This window comes from Scyliorhinus torazame, chromosome 12 (assembly GCF_047496885.1).
Source record: "Scyliorhinus torazame isolate Kashiwa2021f chromosome 12, sScyTor2.1, whole genome shotgun sequence".
Taxonomy (NCBI): Eukaryota; Metazoa; Chordata; class Chondrichthyes; order Carcharhiniformes; family Scyliorhinidae; genus Scyliorhinus; species Scyliorhinus torazame.
Window position 1 is genome coordinate 224,583,863 of NC_092718.1, and position 18,861 is coordinate 224,602,723.

At 57.5% G+C, this 18,861-nt stretch overlaps 1 protein-coding gene across 1 annotated transcript in view; it reads right to left on the reverse strand.

The window, feature by feature from the left end:
- The window catches only part of wdr81 (WD repeat domain 81), a 58,590-nt gene that overhangs the window by 21,211 nt on the left and 18,518 nt on the right, over positions 1 to 18,861 (reverse strand). Inside the window, exons 2-5 of the mRNA XM_072470013.1 lie at positions 11,183 to 14,737; positions 8,177 to 8,284; positions 4,202 to 4,389; positions 1,133 to 1,314 (exon numbers count right to left, since the gene is read on the reverse strand). Coding sequence (XP_072326114.1) covers positions 1,133 to 1,314; positions 4,202 to 4,389; positions 8,177 to 8,284; positions 11,183 to 14,663 — 3,959 coding nt within the window. The 5' untranslated portion in view covers positions 14,664 to 14,737. The remainder of the gene's footprint in view (positions 1 to 1,132; positions 1,315 to 4,201; positions 4,390 to 8,176; positions 8,285 to 11,182; positions 14,738 to 18,861) is intronic.

Consider the following 18,861-nt stretch of genomic DNA (forward strand, 5'->3'; position numbering starts at 1 on the left):
GGTACAGCACGGGGTTAGATACAGAGTAAAGCTCACTCTCCACTGTCCCCATCAAACACTCCCAGGACAGGTACAGCACGGGGTTAGATACAGAGTAAAGCTCCCTCTACACTGTCCAAATCAAACACTCCCAGGACAGGTACAGCACGGGGTTAGATACAGAGTAAAGCTCCCTCTACACTGTCCCCATCAAACACTCCCAGGACAGCTACAGCACGGGGTTAGATACAGAGTAAAGCTCCCTCTACACTGTCCCCATCAAACACTCCCAGGACAGGTACAGCACGGGGTTAGATACAGAGTAAAGCTCCCTCTACACTGTCCCCATCAAACACTCCCAGGACAGGTACAGCACGGGGTTAGATACAGAGTAAAGCTCCCTCTACACTGTCCCCATCAAACACTCCCAGGACAGGTACAGCACGGGGTTAGATACAAAGTAAATCTCCCTCACACTGTCCCCCATCAAACACTCCCAGGACAGGTACAGCACGGGGTTAGATACAGAGTAAAGCTCCCTCTACACTCTCCCCATCAAGCACTCCCAGGACAGGTACAGCACGGGGTTAAATACAGAGTAAAGCTCCCTCTACACTGTCCCCATCAAACACTCCCAGGACAGGTACAGCACGGGGTTAGATACAGAGTAAAGCTCCCTCTACACTGTCCCCATCAAACACTCCCAGGACAGGCACAGCACGGGGTTAGATACAGAGTAAAGCTCCCTCTACACTGTCCCCATCAAACACTCCCAGGACAGGCACAGCACGGGGTTAGATACAGAGTAAAGCTCCCTCTACACTGTCCTCAATGTAGCTCAGTTCTAATCACAGGAATCCTCAATTGGCATAAAATTGTTTTTCCCATTCCTCACAGCCTCAGTTTTCAGTCCAGTCTGTACTTTGTGAATTGACTGGCGGCTCAGTGAAATTGCCCAGAGGTTTGCACATTGGGGTTGGTACACACACTCCAGAGGATTCAGTTCAGTGTCTGGGTCTGGTTGCTGTTAATCGCAGTTCTCCAGGGCCAGGTTTGGTGCCCATCTCTCCGAGGCTACGTTGGAGGTAAATGCATGAAGCTGTGAGAGGGCCGGATGGGTTGGCCAAGCGGGCGTCCGGCTCCTTGGACCCACCTGGTGTTTGGGGAGGTGAGCACCTCCAGCACTGGAAGCAGCACCTCCTGGTTAATCTTGGGCAGCACATCCATCAAGGTGCTGTCGGACAGGTAAACAATAATCTTCTGCATCAGGACAACACCCGTCAGCAGAGCCGCCTCCTTCCGACTGTTCAAACGCCAAGTGTTGCTGGGACCAACCTGCAGGGTCAGAGGTCAGACCGGCATCAATTCCCTCGTCCACAGTAAGTGGCGAAATTACCTCAATCCAGTATTTAGTGGATTAGCAACTAGCAACAGGTGGTAAATTACAAAAACAAGAGACAGCCTTGGTCACGTGACCTGAATATTTACTGTCATGTGGTGCGTGCGAGGGAACACGAACGTGTTTTGCAGATGCTGGTACAAGACAGAGAAAATATTCCATCAGGTTTCACAGGAGGGAGGTCTGACCGGGGACTCACCTTGGTTCCAGCCTAGAGAACAGGAACTCTTTGGCGAGGAGCTGTGTCCTTGTCCGACTCTCCCTGAGAAAGGAGGGCCTTTCATTCATTTCCTGTTTTGATTTTGTATCTGTCCATTTGTCCAGTGATCAGTCTATCCCGATCACTGCATCTCGCGGGATCTCCGCTGTTTCTAGATTCTCACCACTCGAATATCAATAATCTCACCCTCAGTGGAATTTAAACCCAGCTTCTCCTGCTCACCCCATCCATCCATCTCTTGTCAGCATTCAATACTCCTGTAAACACTGAACCACCAAGAAAGTAGCTGTGAGATGCAGTAACTGGGGCAATGTTCGTAAGGAGGCATTAATCCGCACAGAGCAATATCCCACAGGCGGAAATTCGATAAGGACCAGATTTAATTGAAGGATAAATATTATGAAGGGCAAGGGTGCAAATTCTCCTCATCTTCCTCAAAAAGCAATGCAATCTTCTTTATGCAACCTGAACGAGCATTGGTTTCACATCCGAAAGACAGTGCTGCACCCCCTCAGTACTGACCCTCTGACAGTGCGGCACTCCCTCAGTACTGACCCTCTGACCATGCAACACTCCCTCAGTACTGACCCTCTGACAGTGCGGCACTCCCTCAGTACTGACCCTCTGACAGTGCAGCACTCCCTCAGTACTGACTCTCTGACAGTGCAGCACTCCCTCTGTACTGACCCTCTGACAGTGCAGCACTCCCTCTGTACTGACCCTCTGACAGTGCAGCACTCCCTCAGTACTGACCCTCTGACAGTGCAGCACTCCCTCTGTACTGACTCTCTGACAGTGCAGCACTCCCTCAGTACTGACCCCCTGACAGTGCGGCGCTCCCTCAGTACTGACCCTCTGACAGTGCAGCGCTCCCTCAGTACTGACCCTCTGACAGTGCGGCGCTCCCTCAGTACTGACCCTCTGACAGTGCAGCGCTCCCTCAGTACTGACCCTCTGACAGTGCAGCACTCCCTCAGTACTGACCCACTGACAGTGCAGCACTCCCTCAGTACTGACCCTCTGACAGTGCGGCACTCCCTCAGTACTGACCCTCTGACAGTGCAGCACTCCCTCAGTACTGACCCTCTGACAGTGCTGCACCCCCTCAGTACTGACCCTCTGACAGTGCTGCACCCCCTCAGTACTGACCCTCTGACAGTGCGGCACTCCCTCAGTACTGATCCTCTGACAGTGCAGCACTCCCTCAGTACTGACCCTCTGACAGTGCGGCACTCCCTCAGTACTGACCCTCTGACAGTGCAGCACCCCCTCAGTACTGACCCTCTGACAGTGCTGCACCCCCTCAGTACTGACCCTCTGACAGTGCTGCACCCCCTCAGTACTGACCCTCTGACAGTGCGGCACTCCCTCAGTACTGATCCTCTGACAGTGCAGCACTCCCTCAGTACTGACCCTCTGACAGTGCGGCACTCCCTCAGTACTGACCCTCTGACAGTGCAGCACTCTCTCAGTACTGACCCCCTGACAGTGCGGCGCTCCCTCAGTACTGACCCCCTGACAGTGCGGCGCTCCCTCAGTACTGACCCTCTGACAGTGCAGCGCTCCCTCAGTACTGACCCTCTGACAGTGCGGCGCTCCCTCAGTACTGACCCTCTGACAGTGCAGCACTCCCTCAGTACTGACCCTCTGACAGTGCAGCACTCCCTCAGTACTGACCCACTGACAGTGCAGCACTCCCTCAGTACTGACCCTCTGACAGTGCGGCACTCCCTCAGTACTGACCCTCTGACAGTGCAGCACTCCCTCAGTACTGACCCTCTGACAGTGCTGCACCCCCTCAGTACTGACCCTCTGACAGTGCTGCACCCCCTCAGTACTGACCCTCTGACAGTGCGGCACTCCCTCAGTACTGATCCTCTGACAGTGCAGCACTCCCTCAGTACTGACCCTCTGACAGTGCGGCACTCCCTCAGTACTGACCCTCTGACAGTGCAGCACCCCCTCAGTACTGACCCTCTGACAGTGCGGCACTCCCTCAGTACTGACCCTCTGACAGTGCGGCACTCCCTCAGTACTGATCCTCTGACAGTGCAGCACTCCCTCAGTACTGACCCTCTGACAGTGCGGCACTCACTCAGTACTGACCCTCTGACAGTGCGGCACTCCCTCAGTACTGACCCTCTGACAGTGCGGCACTCCCTCAGTACTGACCCTCTGACAGTGCGGCACTCCCTCAGTACTGACCCTCTCACAGTGCGGCACTCCCTCAGTACTGACCCTCTGACAGTGCGGCACTCCCTCAGTACTGACCCTCTGACAGTGCAGCACTCCCTCAGTACTGACCCTCTGACAGTGCGGCACTCCCTCAGTACTGACCCTCTGACAGTGCAGCGCTCCCTCAGTACTGACCCTCTGACAGTGCAGCACTCCCTCAGTACTGACCAGGGACATTACCAAGCTGCCAGAGAGACTGAATCCAGATGGAAATATGTTAGTTAAAACCTAAAACACAACAGGTCAGACAGAGCATCAATAACAGATTCAGGTAAAACACCTCTCTCCTCACGCTCAGCATTCTCAGCAAGTCACTGGCTGCTGAAATTCCTCTTGGGAGAAGAGGGGAATGTCCACATTGAGCTTACCACATACGCGATGTAGGTGAGGCACTGATAGGTCAGCACTGCTTCCCCGTACAACTGAGCCACATACATCAGACACTCAAGGACAGGCTTCGCAATGAGGTCACCCAGCACTGGCCGTCGCTCAGAGATATTCCCAACATCAGTCTCATTCTCATCACTCAGCAACACAAACTGATGTTTCTCGGGACCTGAAAGGAAGCAGAAGACAGAATGAAAATTAATTCCATTCATTTCAGCTGCCAGGAAGGTTTAGTGGTAAACATTAGAGGAAGAACAGTGTTTCAGTTATCATGTTTGTTCCATCCCACCCCTCCAATATTCCATCAGGCTGTTGGCACAACTCCTCATTCTCCGACAGAGACAACCTGGGACTCGCTCCTGCGGGGAACGGGGACAACCTGGGACTCGCTCCTGCGGGGAACGGGGACAACCTGGGACTCGCTCCTGCGGGGAACGGGGACAACCTGGGACTCGCTCCTGCGGGGAACGGGGACAACCTGGGACTCGCTCCTGCGGGGAACGGGGACAACCTGGGACTCGCTCCTGCGGGGAACGGGGACAACCTGGGACTCGCTCCTGCGGGGAACGGGGACAACCTGGGACTCGCTCCTGCGGGGAACGGGGACAACCTGGGACTCGCTCCTGCGGGGAACGGGGACAACCTGGGACTCGCTCCTGCGGGGAACGGGGACAACCTGGGACTCGCTCCTGCGGGGAACGGGGACAACCTGGGACTCGCTCCTGCGGGGAACGGGGACAACCTGGGACTCGCTCCTGCGGGGAACGGGGACAACCTGGGACTCGCTCCTGCGGGGAACGGGGTCAACCTGGGACTCGCTCCTGCGGGGAACGGGAATAACCTCGGACTCGCTCCTGCGGGGAACGGGGACAACCTGGGACTCGCTCCTGCGGGGAACGGGGACAACCTGGGACTCGCTCCTGCGGGGAACGGGGACAACCTGGGACTCGCTCCTGCGGGGAACGGGGACAACCTGGGACTCGCTGCTGCGGGGAACGGGAACAACCTCGGACTCGCTCCTGCGGGGAACGGGGACAACCTGGGACTCGCTCCTGCGGGGAACGGGGACAACCTGGGACTCGCTCCTGCGTTGAACGGGGACAACCTGGGACTCGCTCCTGCGGGGAACGGGGACAACCTGGGACTCGCTCCTGCGGGGAACGGGAACAACCTCGGACTCGCTCCTGCGGGGAACAGAGACAACCTGGGACTCGCTCCTGCGGGGAACAGAGACAACCTGGGACTCGCTCCTGCGGGGAACAGAGACAACCTGGGACTCGCTCCTGCGGGGAACAGAGACAACCTGGGACTCGCTCCTGCGGGGAACGGGGACAACCTGGGACTCGCTCCTGCGGGGAACGGGGACAACCTGGGACTCGCTCCTGCGGGGAACGGGGACAACCTGGGACTCGCTCCTGCGGGGAACGGGGTCAACCTGGGACTCGCTCCTGCGGGGAACGGGAACAACCTCGGACTCGCTCCTGCGGGGAACGGGGACAACCTGGGACTCGCTCCTGCGGGGAACGGGGACAACCTGGGACTCGCTCCTGCGGGGAACGGGGACAACCTGGGACTCGCTCCTGCGGGGAACGGGGACAACCTGGGACTCGCTCCTGCGGGGAACGGGGACAACCTGGGACTCGCTCCTGCGGGGAACGGGGTCAACCTGGGACTCGCTCCTGCGGGGAACGGGGTCAACCTGGGACTCGCTCCTGCGGGGAACGGGAACAACCTCGGACTCGCTCCTGCGGGGAACGGGGACAACCTGGGACTCGCTCCTGCGGGGAACGGGGACAACCTGGGACTCGCTCCTGCGTTGAACGGGGACAACCTGGGACTCGCTCCTGCGGGGAACGGGGACAACCTGGGACTCGCTCCTGCGGGGAACGGGGACAACCTGGGACTCGCTCCTGCGGGGAACGGGGACAACCTGGGACTCGCTCCTGCGGGGAACGGGGACAACCTGGGACTCGCTCCTGCGGGGAACGGGGACAACCTGGGACTCGCTCCTGCGGGGAACGGGGACAACCTGGGACTCGCTCCTGCGGGGAACGGGGACAACCTGGGACTCGCTCCTGCGGGGAACAGGGACAACCTGGGACTCGCTCCTGCGGGGAACGGGGTCAACCTGGGACTCGCTCCTGCGGGGAACGGGGACAACCTGGGACTCGCTCCTGCGGGGAACGGGGACAACCTGGGACTCGCTCCTGCGGGGAACGGGACTCGCTCCTGCGGGGAACGGGGACAACCTGGGACTCGCTCCTGCGGGGAACGGGGACAACCTGGGACTCGCTCCTGCGGGGAACGGGACTCGCTCCTGCGGGGAACGGGGACAACCTGGGACTCGCTCCTGCGGGGAATGGGGGGAATAATGAAGATACCTTTTGGGGGGAAAGTTGGAAAAAGACATGATAGAGAAAGAAATTGAAGGATAGGGGACAGTGTTAAAAGTCTCATGTGAAGTGTGATGAAAGTAACAAATTGGCATATATATTATATTTTATATCTGTTTCAGAATTAAAGAATCTAGGTTTAAGGCTTCCAGATAATCTGTCTGCAGAAGGAACAATTAAGATGCCACAAAAGTGAGATCATCATTCAGTCCAACAAAGAGAGGATTAATGAAAGCTTTTCATGATTGCTGGAGATTCCCCAGTGAGTAGATAATTTGAGACTTAGGTCGGCATGTGATGGGATCAGAGTGGGATTAAGATGATGCAATTAATGGGAGGGGCCCAGTCTGTACCAGGCAGTTTCGGTTTTGCTGCACTGAGCAGAAGCGTTTGCCAAAGGCTGTCAGGTTAGTCTGACACTGACAGGACCTTGCTCTCTCTTCAAGCGATATTTCCAAGAAATCTCTACTCAAGTGTAAAAGTGACTCTGTGCTTGCTAACTTAATTTACAAGTGGCTTTTCACCTGCTTAATTGCAGATAGAGAAGGTATAAATTAGACGTCAAAGTGTTTCCTTTTATTGTTAAGAATTATTTAACTGTTCATTGTCAACTGTTTTCTGGGATGTTAATGTAGTTTAATCCTGGGTTAATAATAAAAGTTTGTTTTAATATAACATATCCCTATTTTTCTGTGGAATCCCTCCTGGAGCGAAGTATCCCTTTCTCTCAGTTTTAGGAATTGATGTTCTTGTCCTATATCCTACCAAATGTAGGCGTTTGGTCTGGGACCTTGACAGAAGCATAATCACCAGATCGGACAACCGGCCGACTCCTGTGACGAGGAGAGTTTCTGCAATTCTGGTTCAGCTCAGAGTTCAGAGATGGGGGGGGGGGGGCGAGGAGTTATCAGAGCCCCCCAGTTTCAAATCCAATCTGACCATTACTTTGGAGACATGACCGTTGACCTGTAAAGTCAGTGAATCTCAACACGATTCATCAGAGCTGCTGTTGATTCCGAAACTACCTGGGAAAATCCCATTCACCATTCCCAACTGAACACTGCCGGTCACAACTGTCACTGCAACAGCAGCTCTCCAATCTGCAGCCAGCACTCTCCTGTCCCAATAGCCAGGGGGAATGTCCCAATAGCCAGGGGGAATGTCCCAATAGCCAGGGGGAATGTCCCAATAGCCAGGGGGAATGTCCCAATAGCCAGGGGGAATGTCCCAATAGCCAGGGGGAATGTCCCAATAGCCAGGGGGAATGTCCCAATAGCCAGGGGGAATGTCCCAATAGCCAGGGGGAATGTCCCAATAGCCAGGGGGAATGGGCCTCAGAAACTTCGAAAGGATCCGTTTTTTAAAAAAAGCCAACCAATCGGATTTTGGAGCATCAGTAAGTTCAAACGCAACCGAGGCCACGACCTCCTGAGGCCGGGATGGCTGTGCCAATCTCAAACAGCTGGGAATAACTGCAAGATAGTGGAACACATTTAAACCAAGAATATCATTGCACATTGCACACCTGGCTGACCGCGATCGGCTCGGAAAGGGTTAAATTACCAAAGTAGCAGGTGACGAGCAGGCGGAGAAGATTGCGGACAATATATCTGGAGCTGAGTGTTGGTCCCAGCTTTGCGGCTAACCATTTCACCGTCTTACACGCTGTGTCTGCATCAGGAACAAAATCTCACAGTCACCAACCGGCAGGAGCAACAAGACAGACCCCCCCCCCCACCCACCCACCCACAGACCCCCCACCCCGACCCCCCCACCCACCCAGAGACCCCCCACACTGACCCCCCAACCCAGAGACCCCCACCCCGACCCACCCACCCACCCAGAGACCCCCACCCCGACCCACCCACCCACCCAGAGACCCCCCACACTGACCCCCCCACCGAGAGACCCCCCACACTGACCCCCCCACCCAGAGACCCCCACCCCGACCCACCCACCCACCCAGAGACCCCCCACACTGACCCCCCCACCCACCCAGAGACCCCCACCCCGACCCCCCCCACCCAGAGACCCCCCACCCTGACTCCCCCACCCACCCAGAGACCCCCCACCCTGACCCCCCCACCCACCCAGAGACCCCCCACCCTGACCCCCCCACCCAACCAGAGACCCCCACCCTGACCCCCCCACCCACCCAGAGACCCCCCACACTGACCCCCCCACCCAGAGACCCCCCACCCTGACCCCCCCACCCACCCAGAGACCCCCCACCCTGACCCCCCCCACCCACCCAGAGACCCCCCACCCTGACCCCCCCACCCAACCAGAGACCCCCACCCCGACCCCCCCACCCACCCAGAGACCCCCACCCCGACCCCCCCACCCACCCAGAGACCCTCACCCTGACCCCCCCACCCACCCAGAGACCCCCCACCCCGACCCACACACCCACCCAGAGACCCCCCACACCGACACCCCCACCCCGACCCCCCAACCCCGACCCCGACTCCCCCACCCACCCCGACCCCCCCACCCAGAGACCGCCCACACTGACCCCCCCACCCAGAGACCTCCACCCCGACCCACCCACCCACCCAGAGACCCCCCACCCACCCAGAGACCCCCACCCCGACCCCCCCACCCACCCAGAGACCCCCACCCCGACCCACCCACACACCCAGAGAGCCCCCACCCCGACCCACCCACCCACCCAGAGAGCCCCCACCCCGACCCACCCACCCACCCAGAGACCCCCCACACCGACACCCCCACCCAGAGACCCCCCAACCCCGACCCCGACTCCCCCACCCACCCCGCCCCCCCACCCAGAGAGCCCCCACCCCGACCCCCCCACCCAGAGACCCGCACCCCGACCCCCCCACCCACCCAGAGACCCCCCACCCCGACCCCCCCACCCACCCAGAGACCCCCACCCCCACCCACCCACCCCGACCCCCCCACCCACCCAGAGACCCCCACCCCGACCCACCCACCCACCCAGAGACCCGCACCCCGATCCCCCCACCCAGAGACCCGCACCCCGACCCCCCCACCCACCCAGAGACCCGCACCCCGATCCCCCCACCCAGAGACCCGCACCCCGACCCCCCCCACCCACCCAGAGACCCCCCACCCCGACCCCCCCCACCCACCCAGAGACCCCCACCTCGCCCCCCCCACCCAGAGAGCCCCCAACCCGACCCCCCCACCCAGACACCCGCACCCCGACCCCCCCACCCACCCAGAGACCCGCACCCCGATCCCCCCACCCAGAGACCCCCACCCCGACCCCCCCACCCACCCAGAGACCCCCACCCTGACCCCCCCACCCACCCAGAGACCCCCCACCCCGACCCACCCACCCACCCAGAGACCCCCCACACCGACACCCCCACCCAGAGACCCCCACCCCGACCCCCGAACCCCGACCCCGACTCCCCCCCCACCCAGAGAACCCCCACCCCGACCCCCCCATCCACCCAGAGAGCCCCCACCCCAACCCCCCAACCCACTGAGAGAGCCCCCACCCCGACCCACCCACCCAGAGAGCCCCCACCCCGACCCACCCACCCACCCAGAGAGCCCCCACCCCGACCCACCCACCCAGAGAGCTCCCACCCCGGCCCCCCAACCCACCCAGAGAGCCCCCACCCCGACCCACCCAGAGAGACCCCACCCCGACCCACCCACCCAGACACCCCCGACCCCCCCCACCCCCCCCACCCACACAGAGATCCCCACCCCGACCCACCCACCCACCCCGACCCCCCCACCCTCACCCCCCCACCCTCCCCGACCCCCCCACCCACCCAGAGACCCACCACCCCGACCCACCCAGAGACGCCCCACCCTGAACCCCCCACCCACCCAGAGACCCCCCACACTGACCCCCCCACCCAGAGACCCCGCACCCCGACCCCCCCACCCACCCAGAGACCCCCACCCCGACCCCCCCATCCACCCAGAGACCCCCTACCCCGACCCCCCCCCACCCACCCACCCGGAGACCCCCACCCCGAACACCCCACCCACCCAGAGACCCCTCACCCCGATCCACCCACCCCGACCCCCCCACCCCGACCCCCCCACCCCGACCCCCCCCACCCACCCACCCACCCAAAGAACCCCCACCCCGGCCCCCCCCCCACTCAGAGAACCCCTACCCAAACCCACCCCCACACACTCGGAACCCCTACCCTGACCCACCCAGACACCCCCCACCCACCCCGACTCCCCCCACCACCCTTCCAGAGACCCCCCCTACAGTGACCCCCCCACCCACCCAGAGACACCCCTATCCCGAACACCCCACCCACACAGACATGCCTCTACTGCGAACCCCGCACCAAGACCCCCCTACCCCGATCCCCCCTAACACCCTGCACAGGGAGACCCCCCTACCCCAACACCCCCCCCCCCCCCCCGCACAGAAACCTCCCACCCAGACTTCCTCACCCTGACACCCCCTGCCTGCACCCCGCCATCGCCTCACCCCCAACCCCACATCCAAACCCTGGAAAGATGTTACAGGGAATCCTCAAGTTCGACCAAACCAGAATAATGTTCAGCTTTAGAGGACGTAAAGAATCAGAGTCCGGCCTCACTTACCCAGCAATATCTTTTGCTCCTTTCCCTCACTCAGATCCTCCTCTTCCTCCTCCTCCTGCTCCTCCTCCTCCTCCTCCAGACTTTCCCCCTTGGGGAGAGTTTCACTCTCCCTGGGATCCGAAACAGGCAAAGACCCAAAAGCAGCTTCCTCGTCCTCCTCGTCCTCCAGCTCCCCGAGCTGCAGCAAGCTCTCGGCCAGTTTGAGGTCCTGGCTACCGCCTGCCGAATGGGGACTCGGCCTCTCTTTCGAGTCAGAGTCTGTGCCACGATCCTCGGCAGAGGTGTCACTGTTACTGCTCTTGTTACTCAGCTTCCCCAGGCTGACCGACTCCTGCTCGCTCAGGAAGATTCCGTTCTGGAAGTCCTCGCTCTCGGGCAGCTCCGCCTGGTCACTGAAGCTAATTCCGGAGGAGAAATCCGCAAAGCTGGAGGACCGATGTTCAGCTGCGCCCTTCAGATCGCCGCTGCTGTAGGAGTCAGGACTATCGGAGACACCTTCCTCATCGTCTGCTACAACCCCCAGCACACGACTCTCCTCAGCCCCTTCCTGTCCAGTCAGAACCTGGAGGATATGGGGCAGGAGGCTATTGAGGAAAGGCTGGAGGCCCAGTCGTACAATCAACTGAACAATGAAGCAGTCCGTGTACAGGTAGAAGCGACCACAGAGGTAACCGGGCTTCTCATAGACCCCAACCAGAGGCTTCAGCAGATATCGGTACGCATTGCGAGGTCCTAAAGCACAAGCAACAGGTTCAAAGAAATACCAGGCAGCATAGACAGCGGTCAAACTGTCAGACATCAGCCCCAGGATGAACGGTAGCAGAATCTCCAGCCCCTCCGGCTGCATCTTCTCCAGGAGCGAATCCAACTGTTGCCAGAGAGAAAAGACAAAGTCACGGCCTTGCTCAACATTCTCTGCCCAGTGTGAATAGTAAGTGCAGACAAACTGGTGAAGCGAGTTGAAATAAAAAGGGAAGGGGATGATGGGGCAGCAGGGAGTAAGTAGCTGGGCTGGGCTCGGTGGAGGTAATCCTTCAAAGACCGGTGCATAGTCAAACAAGCTGACCTGCTCCCCGTGCACTCGAGTCTTCAATAACTCCTCACAGCTCCTGTGGAGTTGGAGTAGCGAGGATGTGACATGTTGGAGTGGAGCTGCGATCTCCTTCGTGTGGTGAAGGCACAGTTTCCGCACCGCCAGGAATCGATCCAAAAGAGAAGCGTTCTGCCCTAGAGCTCGCAGTCTCGGAGCAAAGGAAATTTCACCGATGAGGACGCCAAACGCTTGCATATCCCTCTGGACAAACTGAGAGTAGGAGAGGTGCAGAGTCGGATTTGGCTGCCTTCCCTCTGGCAGCTGACTGTACAATCCTCGCACCAGGAAGTTATTACTCTTCTCCAGCTCCTCCAAAGCCTGCAGAGCATTGAAGCCGTCAGGGAGCGAGATCCTGGCCTCGCGCAGCTCCTGGTCAGCGGCTCCTCGGTTACGGCTCACTCTGACAGAAATCCGAGGGTCTGCTGTCGACAGACCGCTCACTCCGACCGGAGATAATTGCTCCAAGGGTTTGTCCGGAGCCGACAGGGAATCCAGGGCCTCTGTGCCCTCCTCCAAATCCTCCTCCTTGAACGGATCTCCGGAACCCTGCCGCTCTGGCCAAGCTCCCTCCGAGCCCGCTGTCTCTGGGACCATCCCGTTAATCAGGCTGGATGCCCGGATCTCGGCATGCTGCTCTGCCACCTTCTTCAGGTTGTGAGTGATGATGGGGGCCTCTGGTGGGGCAGAGCTGGCACCTGCCAGTCGCGGAGGGTGGGGTTGTTCAAAGAGCTGGACTACCCCGTAGCTGGTCAGGTGGCTGTGACCATCCACCAGGTGCAAGCAGACATTCTTTGCTTTAACCGCTTCCTTCCCAGTCAGTTTATATCCAAACGTCAGGTCTATCCAGTGATGGAGATTGGATGAAACTTCCTTGGATTCCAGTAGCTTGCGGTGAATGTCAATGAATTCCTGGTAGGAGCCACACCAGTTCGGAATATCCAAGTCCGGCATGTCGGGATGGATGGACTGGAAGATAGTGGGGTCGGTGTAAAACTCGGGGATACATTCATCAGGAGTCCAGGATTGTACCCGCTCCATGCTTGCTGGATACTCATTGGGTTCCCACTGGGATCGGACGTGGCTGCACAGCACAGAGCGAGGGGTTCTCCGAGCTTTGTAAACATAGTAGGTGATGTCGGAGAGGATATCGGAGATGTGGTGGGGGACATGAAGCTGTTCCCCAGCTTGGCCTCCAGCCACGAAAGCCTCCTTGGTCATCTCGTAGGTAAAATCCAGCTGTTTGTCTCCTTTGTTCAGCCGGAATTTGGATTTGCGAAGGTCCCGGAATCTTCCGTACGGGATAGTGAAGTCCACCACCCAAGGTAGGACAGGGTGATAGTTTGGGTCCCCAGCTCTCCGCCCAGCCAGCCTGTTCAGACCCATCAGGTAGCTGAAGTTGCTGATTCCCCCACGGAGCCAGTCAGTGAGCAGACCCGACAGCTCCTCCTGCTGATGGCTGGGGGCTGCCCACTCCGAGCCCCCTTCACCAGCCTTGCCCCCGGTCAGCTCCACATACTCTGGCCTCTCATAGTCCGAGAGGCTGAGCTGAAGCTGGGTACAGAGTCTCTCATCAACCATTAGGTGGTTCAGAGACAGGCTGCCGCAGGTCAAACCCTGACGGTGACAGGCACGCATAGCGTGCAGGACCTGGAAGAGGATGAAGAGCACCTTGGCATGGCTGCTGGACAGCTTGGCAGGACTGTAGGTTACAACATCCCGGAGGGAGTAGCGGGAGAAGGGCTGGATCACATACAGGAAATGGGTTGATTCCAGCAAAGCCTCAGCAGGAAGGAGGTTGGGATGTGGCTCTCGAATGGCATGAAAAGGTGACGGTTCAGGGTCTTTAGTGAGCGAGGAATCGTCGCCAATGGGAATAAAACTGCAGCCCAGGAGCCTGCTGAGTGCCCTCTTCATGGACTCGAGGCAGCAAGTTCCAGTTTTCTCTGAGCCAGCTGCGTGGGGCCTAACGTATTTCCCATGGGCCTCACGCCACAGGTTTCTGTAATTCTGGTCAGCCACATGCTTCATGAAGCCAGAGAGCGAGTCCAAATCCAGCTCTCCGCCCACTCCCCCTGCGTCACCAGACCGTCCCGTCGGGGAACAGGAGCTCGGCCAGAGGTGGTGGCGGAGTCGACTCTTCCTCAGGCTCTGGATGGAGATGCGGGTCCAGCCAGCAGGGAGCTTGTTGACAGAGGGCTGCAGGAAGGTTGTAATCTCAGCCTCAGTCACCCCCTCAGGCCTGGGGCAGCTCAGAAGGACTTTCCTCTCCTTCAGTCCACTCAGCCACTTCAGGGACACAAACGCCACAATCTGGGCTCCTTCTCCAAACACCAGCTGCTTCCTGTCGATGCCCAAATCGTTTTCAACACTGGAAACACGACACTCCATCCTCACAGGACACCCGTTCACAGCTCAATGCCATCAGCTGTCCCAGCACCACACTCTGGCCATGGTCGTCCAACCTTCAATTAAAACAAAAACATCAGCAGAAAAGCAAAACTCACAAATAATCAACAAACTACTTGCTGGGGCTGAGACGAACTGTAGAACTGACAGAATCCACAGCACCAGTCGCACCATCAGCGTGCATCAGGAAAACATGTCTGAATTCTAATCACGTCTGTTAGAGGAAAACACACCTCTCACTTTCTACAAAGAAAGATGCAAAAGAGCACAGCAATAAAGGCCAAATAATCCTTTTGCAGTTCCGCTCCTAGAAGAACAGCACAGGGGTTAGATACAGAGTAAAGCTTCCTCTACACTGTCCACATCAAACACTCCCAGGACAGGTACAGCACGGGGTTAGATACAGAGTAAAGCTTCCTCTACACTGTCCCCATTAAACACTCCCGGGACAGGTACAGCACGGGGTTAGATACAGAGTAAAGCTCCCTCTACCCTGTCCCCATCAAACACTCCCAGGACAGGTACAGCACGGGGTTAGATACAGAGTAAAGCTCCCTCTACACTGTCCCCATCAAACACTCCCAGGACAGGTACAGCACGGGGTTAGATACAGAGTAAATCTCCCTCTACACAGTCCCCATTGAACACTCCCGGGACAGGTACAGCACGGGGTTAGATACAGAGTAAAGCTCCCTCTACACTGTCCCCATCAAACACTCCCAGGATAGGTACAGCACGGGGTTACATACATAGTAAAGCTCCCGCTACACTGTCCCCATCAAACACTCCCACGACAGGTACAGCACGGGGTTAGATACAGAGTAAAGCTCCCTCTACACTGTCCGCATCAAACACTCCCAGGACAGGTACAGCACGGGGTTAGATACAGAGTAAAGCTCCCTCTACACTGTCCCCATCAAACACTCCCAGGACAGGGACAGCACGGGGTTAGTTCCAGAGTAAAGCTCCCTCTACACTGTCCCCATCAAACACTCCCAGGACAGGTACAGCACGGGGTTAGATACAGAGTAAAGCTCCCTCTACACTGTCCCCATCAAACACTCCCAGGACAGGGACAGCACTGGGTTAGATACAGAGTAAAGCTCCCTCTACACTGTCCCCATCAAACACTCCCAGGACAGGTACAGCACGGGGTTAGATACAGGGTAAAGCTCCCTCTACACTGTCCCCATCAAACACTCCCAGGACAGGTACAGCACGGGGTTAGATACAGAGGAAAGCTCCCTCTAACTGTCCCCATCAAACACTCCCAGGACAGGTACAGCACGGGGTTAGATACAGAGTAAAGCTCCCTCTACACTGTCCCCATCAAACACTCCCACGACAGGTACAACACGGGGTTAGATACAGAGTAAAGCTCCCTCTACACTGTCCCCATCAAACATTCCCAGGACAGGTACAGCACGGGGTTCGATACAGAGTAAAGCTCCCTCTACACTGTCCCCATCAAACACTCCCAGGACAGGTACAGCACGGGGTTAGATACAGAGGAAAGCTCCCTCTACACTGTCCCCATCAAACACTCCCAGGACAGGTACAGCACGGGGTTAGATACAGAGTAAAGCTCCCTCTACACTGTCCCCATCAAACATTCCCAGGACAGGTACAGCACGGGGTTAGATACAGAGTAAAGCTCCCTCTACACTGTCCCCATCAAACACTCCCAGGACAGGTACAGCACGGGGTTAGATACAGAGTAAAGCTCCTTCTACACTGTCCCCATCAAACACTCCCAGGACAGGTACAGCACGGGGTTAGATACAGAGTAAAGCTCCCTCTACACTGTCCCCATCAAACAATCCCAGGACAGGTACAGCACGGGGTTAGATACAGAGTAAAGCTCCCTCTACACTGTCCCCATCAAACACTCCCAGGACAGGTACAGCACGGGGTTAGATACAGAGTAAAGCTCCCTCTACACTGTCCCCATCAAACACTCCCAGGACAGGTACAGCACGGGGTTAGATACAGAGTAAAGCTCCCTCTACACTGTCCCCATCAAACACTCCCAGGACAGGTACAGCACGGGGTTAGATAAAGAGTAAAGCTCCCTCTACACTGTCCCCATCAAACACTCCCAGGACAGGTACAGCACAGGGTTAGATACAGAGTGAAGCTCCCTCTACGCCGCCCCCATCAAACACTCCCAGGACGGGTACAGCACGGGGTTAGATACAGAGTAAAGCTCCCTCTACACTGTCCCCATCAAACACTCCCAGGACAGGTACAGCACGGGCTTAGATACAGAGTAAATCTCCCTCTACACTGTCCCCATCAAACACTCCCAGGACAGGTACAGCACGGGGTTAGATACAGAGTAAAGCTCCCTCTACACTGTCCCCATCAAATACTCCCAGGACAGGTACAGCATGGGGTTAGATACAGAGTAAAGCTCCCTCTACACTGTCCCCATCAAACACTCCCTGGACAGGTACAGCACGGGGTTAGACACAGAGTAAAGCTCCCTCTACACTGTCCCCATCAAACACTCCCTGGACAGGTACAGCACAGGGTTAGATACAGAGTAAAGCTCCCTCGACACTGTCCCCATCAAACACTCCCAGGACAGGTACAGCACGGGGTTAGAAACATAGTAAAACTCCGTCTACACTGTCCCCATCAAACACTCCCAGGACAGGTACAGCACGGGGTTCGATACAGAGTAAAGCTCCCTCTACACTGTCCCCATCAAACACTCCCAGGACAGGTACAGCACGGGGTTAGATACAGAGTAAAGCTCCCTCTACACTGTCCCCTTCAAACACTCCCAGGACAGGTACAGCGCGGGGTTAGATACAGAGTAAAGCTCCCTCTACACTGTCCCCTTCAAACACTCCCAGGACAGGTACAGCGCGGGGTTAGATACAGAGTAAAGCTCCCTCTACACTGTCCCCATCAAACACTCCCAGGACAGGTACAGCACGGGGTGAGATACAGAGTAAAGCTCCCTCTACACTGTCCCCATCAAACACTCCCAGGACAGGTACAGCACGGGGTTAGATACAGAGTAAAGCTCCCTCTACACTGTCCCCATCAATCACTCCCAGGACAGGTACAGCACGGGGTTAGATACAGAGTAAAGCTCCCTCTACACTGTCCCCATCAAACACTCCCAGGACAGGTACAGCACGGGGTTAGATACAGAGTAAAGCTCCCTCTTCTCTGTCCCCATCAAACACTCCCAGAACAGGTACAGCACGGGGTGAGATACAGAGTAAAGCTCCCTCTACACTGTCCCCATCAAACACTCCCAGGGCAGGTACAGCACGGGGTTAGATAGAGAGTAAAGCTCCCTCTACACTGTCCCCATCAATCACTCCCAGGACAGGTACAGCACGGGGTTAGATACAGAGTAAAGCTCCCTCTACACTGTCCCCATCAAACACTCCCAGGACAGGTACAGCACGGGGTTAGATACAGAGTAAAGCTCCCTCTACACTGTCCCCATCAAACACTCCCAGGACAGGTACAGCACGGGGTTAGATACAGAGTATAGCTCCCTCTACACTGTCCCCATCAAACACTCCCAGGACAGGTACAGCACGGGGTTAGATACAGAGTAAAGCTCCCACTACACTGTCCCCATCAAACACTCCCAGGACAGGTACAGCACGGTGCTAGATACAGAGTAAAGCTCCCTCTACACTGTCCCCATCAAACACTCCCAGGACAGGTACAGCACACGGTTAGATACAGAGTAAAGCTCCCTCTACACTGTCCCCATCAAACACTCACAGGACAGGTACAGCACGGGGTTAGATACAGAGTAAAGCTCCCTCTACACTGTCCCCATCAAACACTCCCAGGACAGGTACAGCACACGGTTAGATACAGAGTAAAGCTCCCTCTACACTGTCCCCATCAAACACTCCCAGGACAGGTACAGCACGGGGTTAGATACAGAGTAAAGCTCCCTCTACACTGTCCCCATCAAACACTCCCAGGACAGGTACAGCACGGGCTTAGATACAGAGTAAATCTCCCTCTACACTGTCCCCATCAAACACTCCCAGGACAGGTACAGCACGGGGTTAGATACAGAGTAAAGCTCCCTCTACACTGTCCCCATCAAATACTCCCAGGACAGGTACAGCATGGGGTTAGATACAGAGTAAAGCTCCCTCTACACTGTCCCCATCAAACACTCCCTGGACAGGTA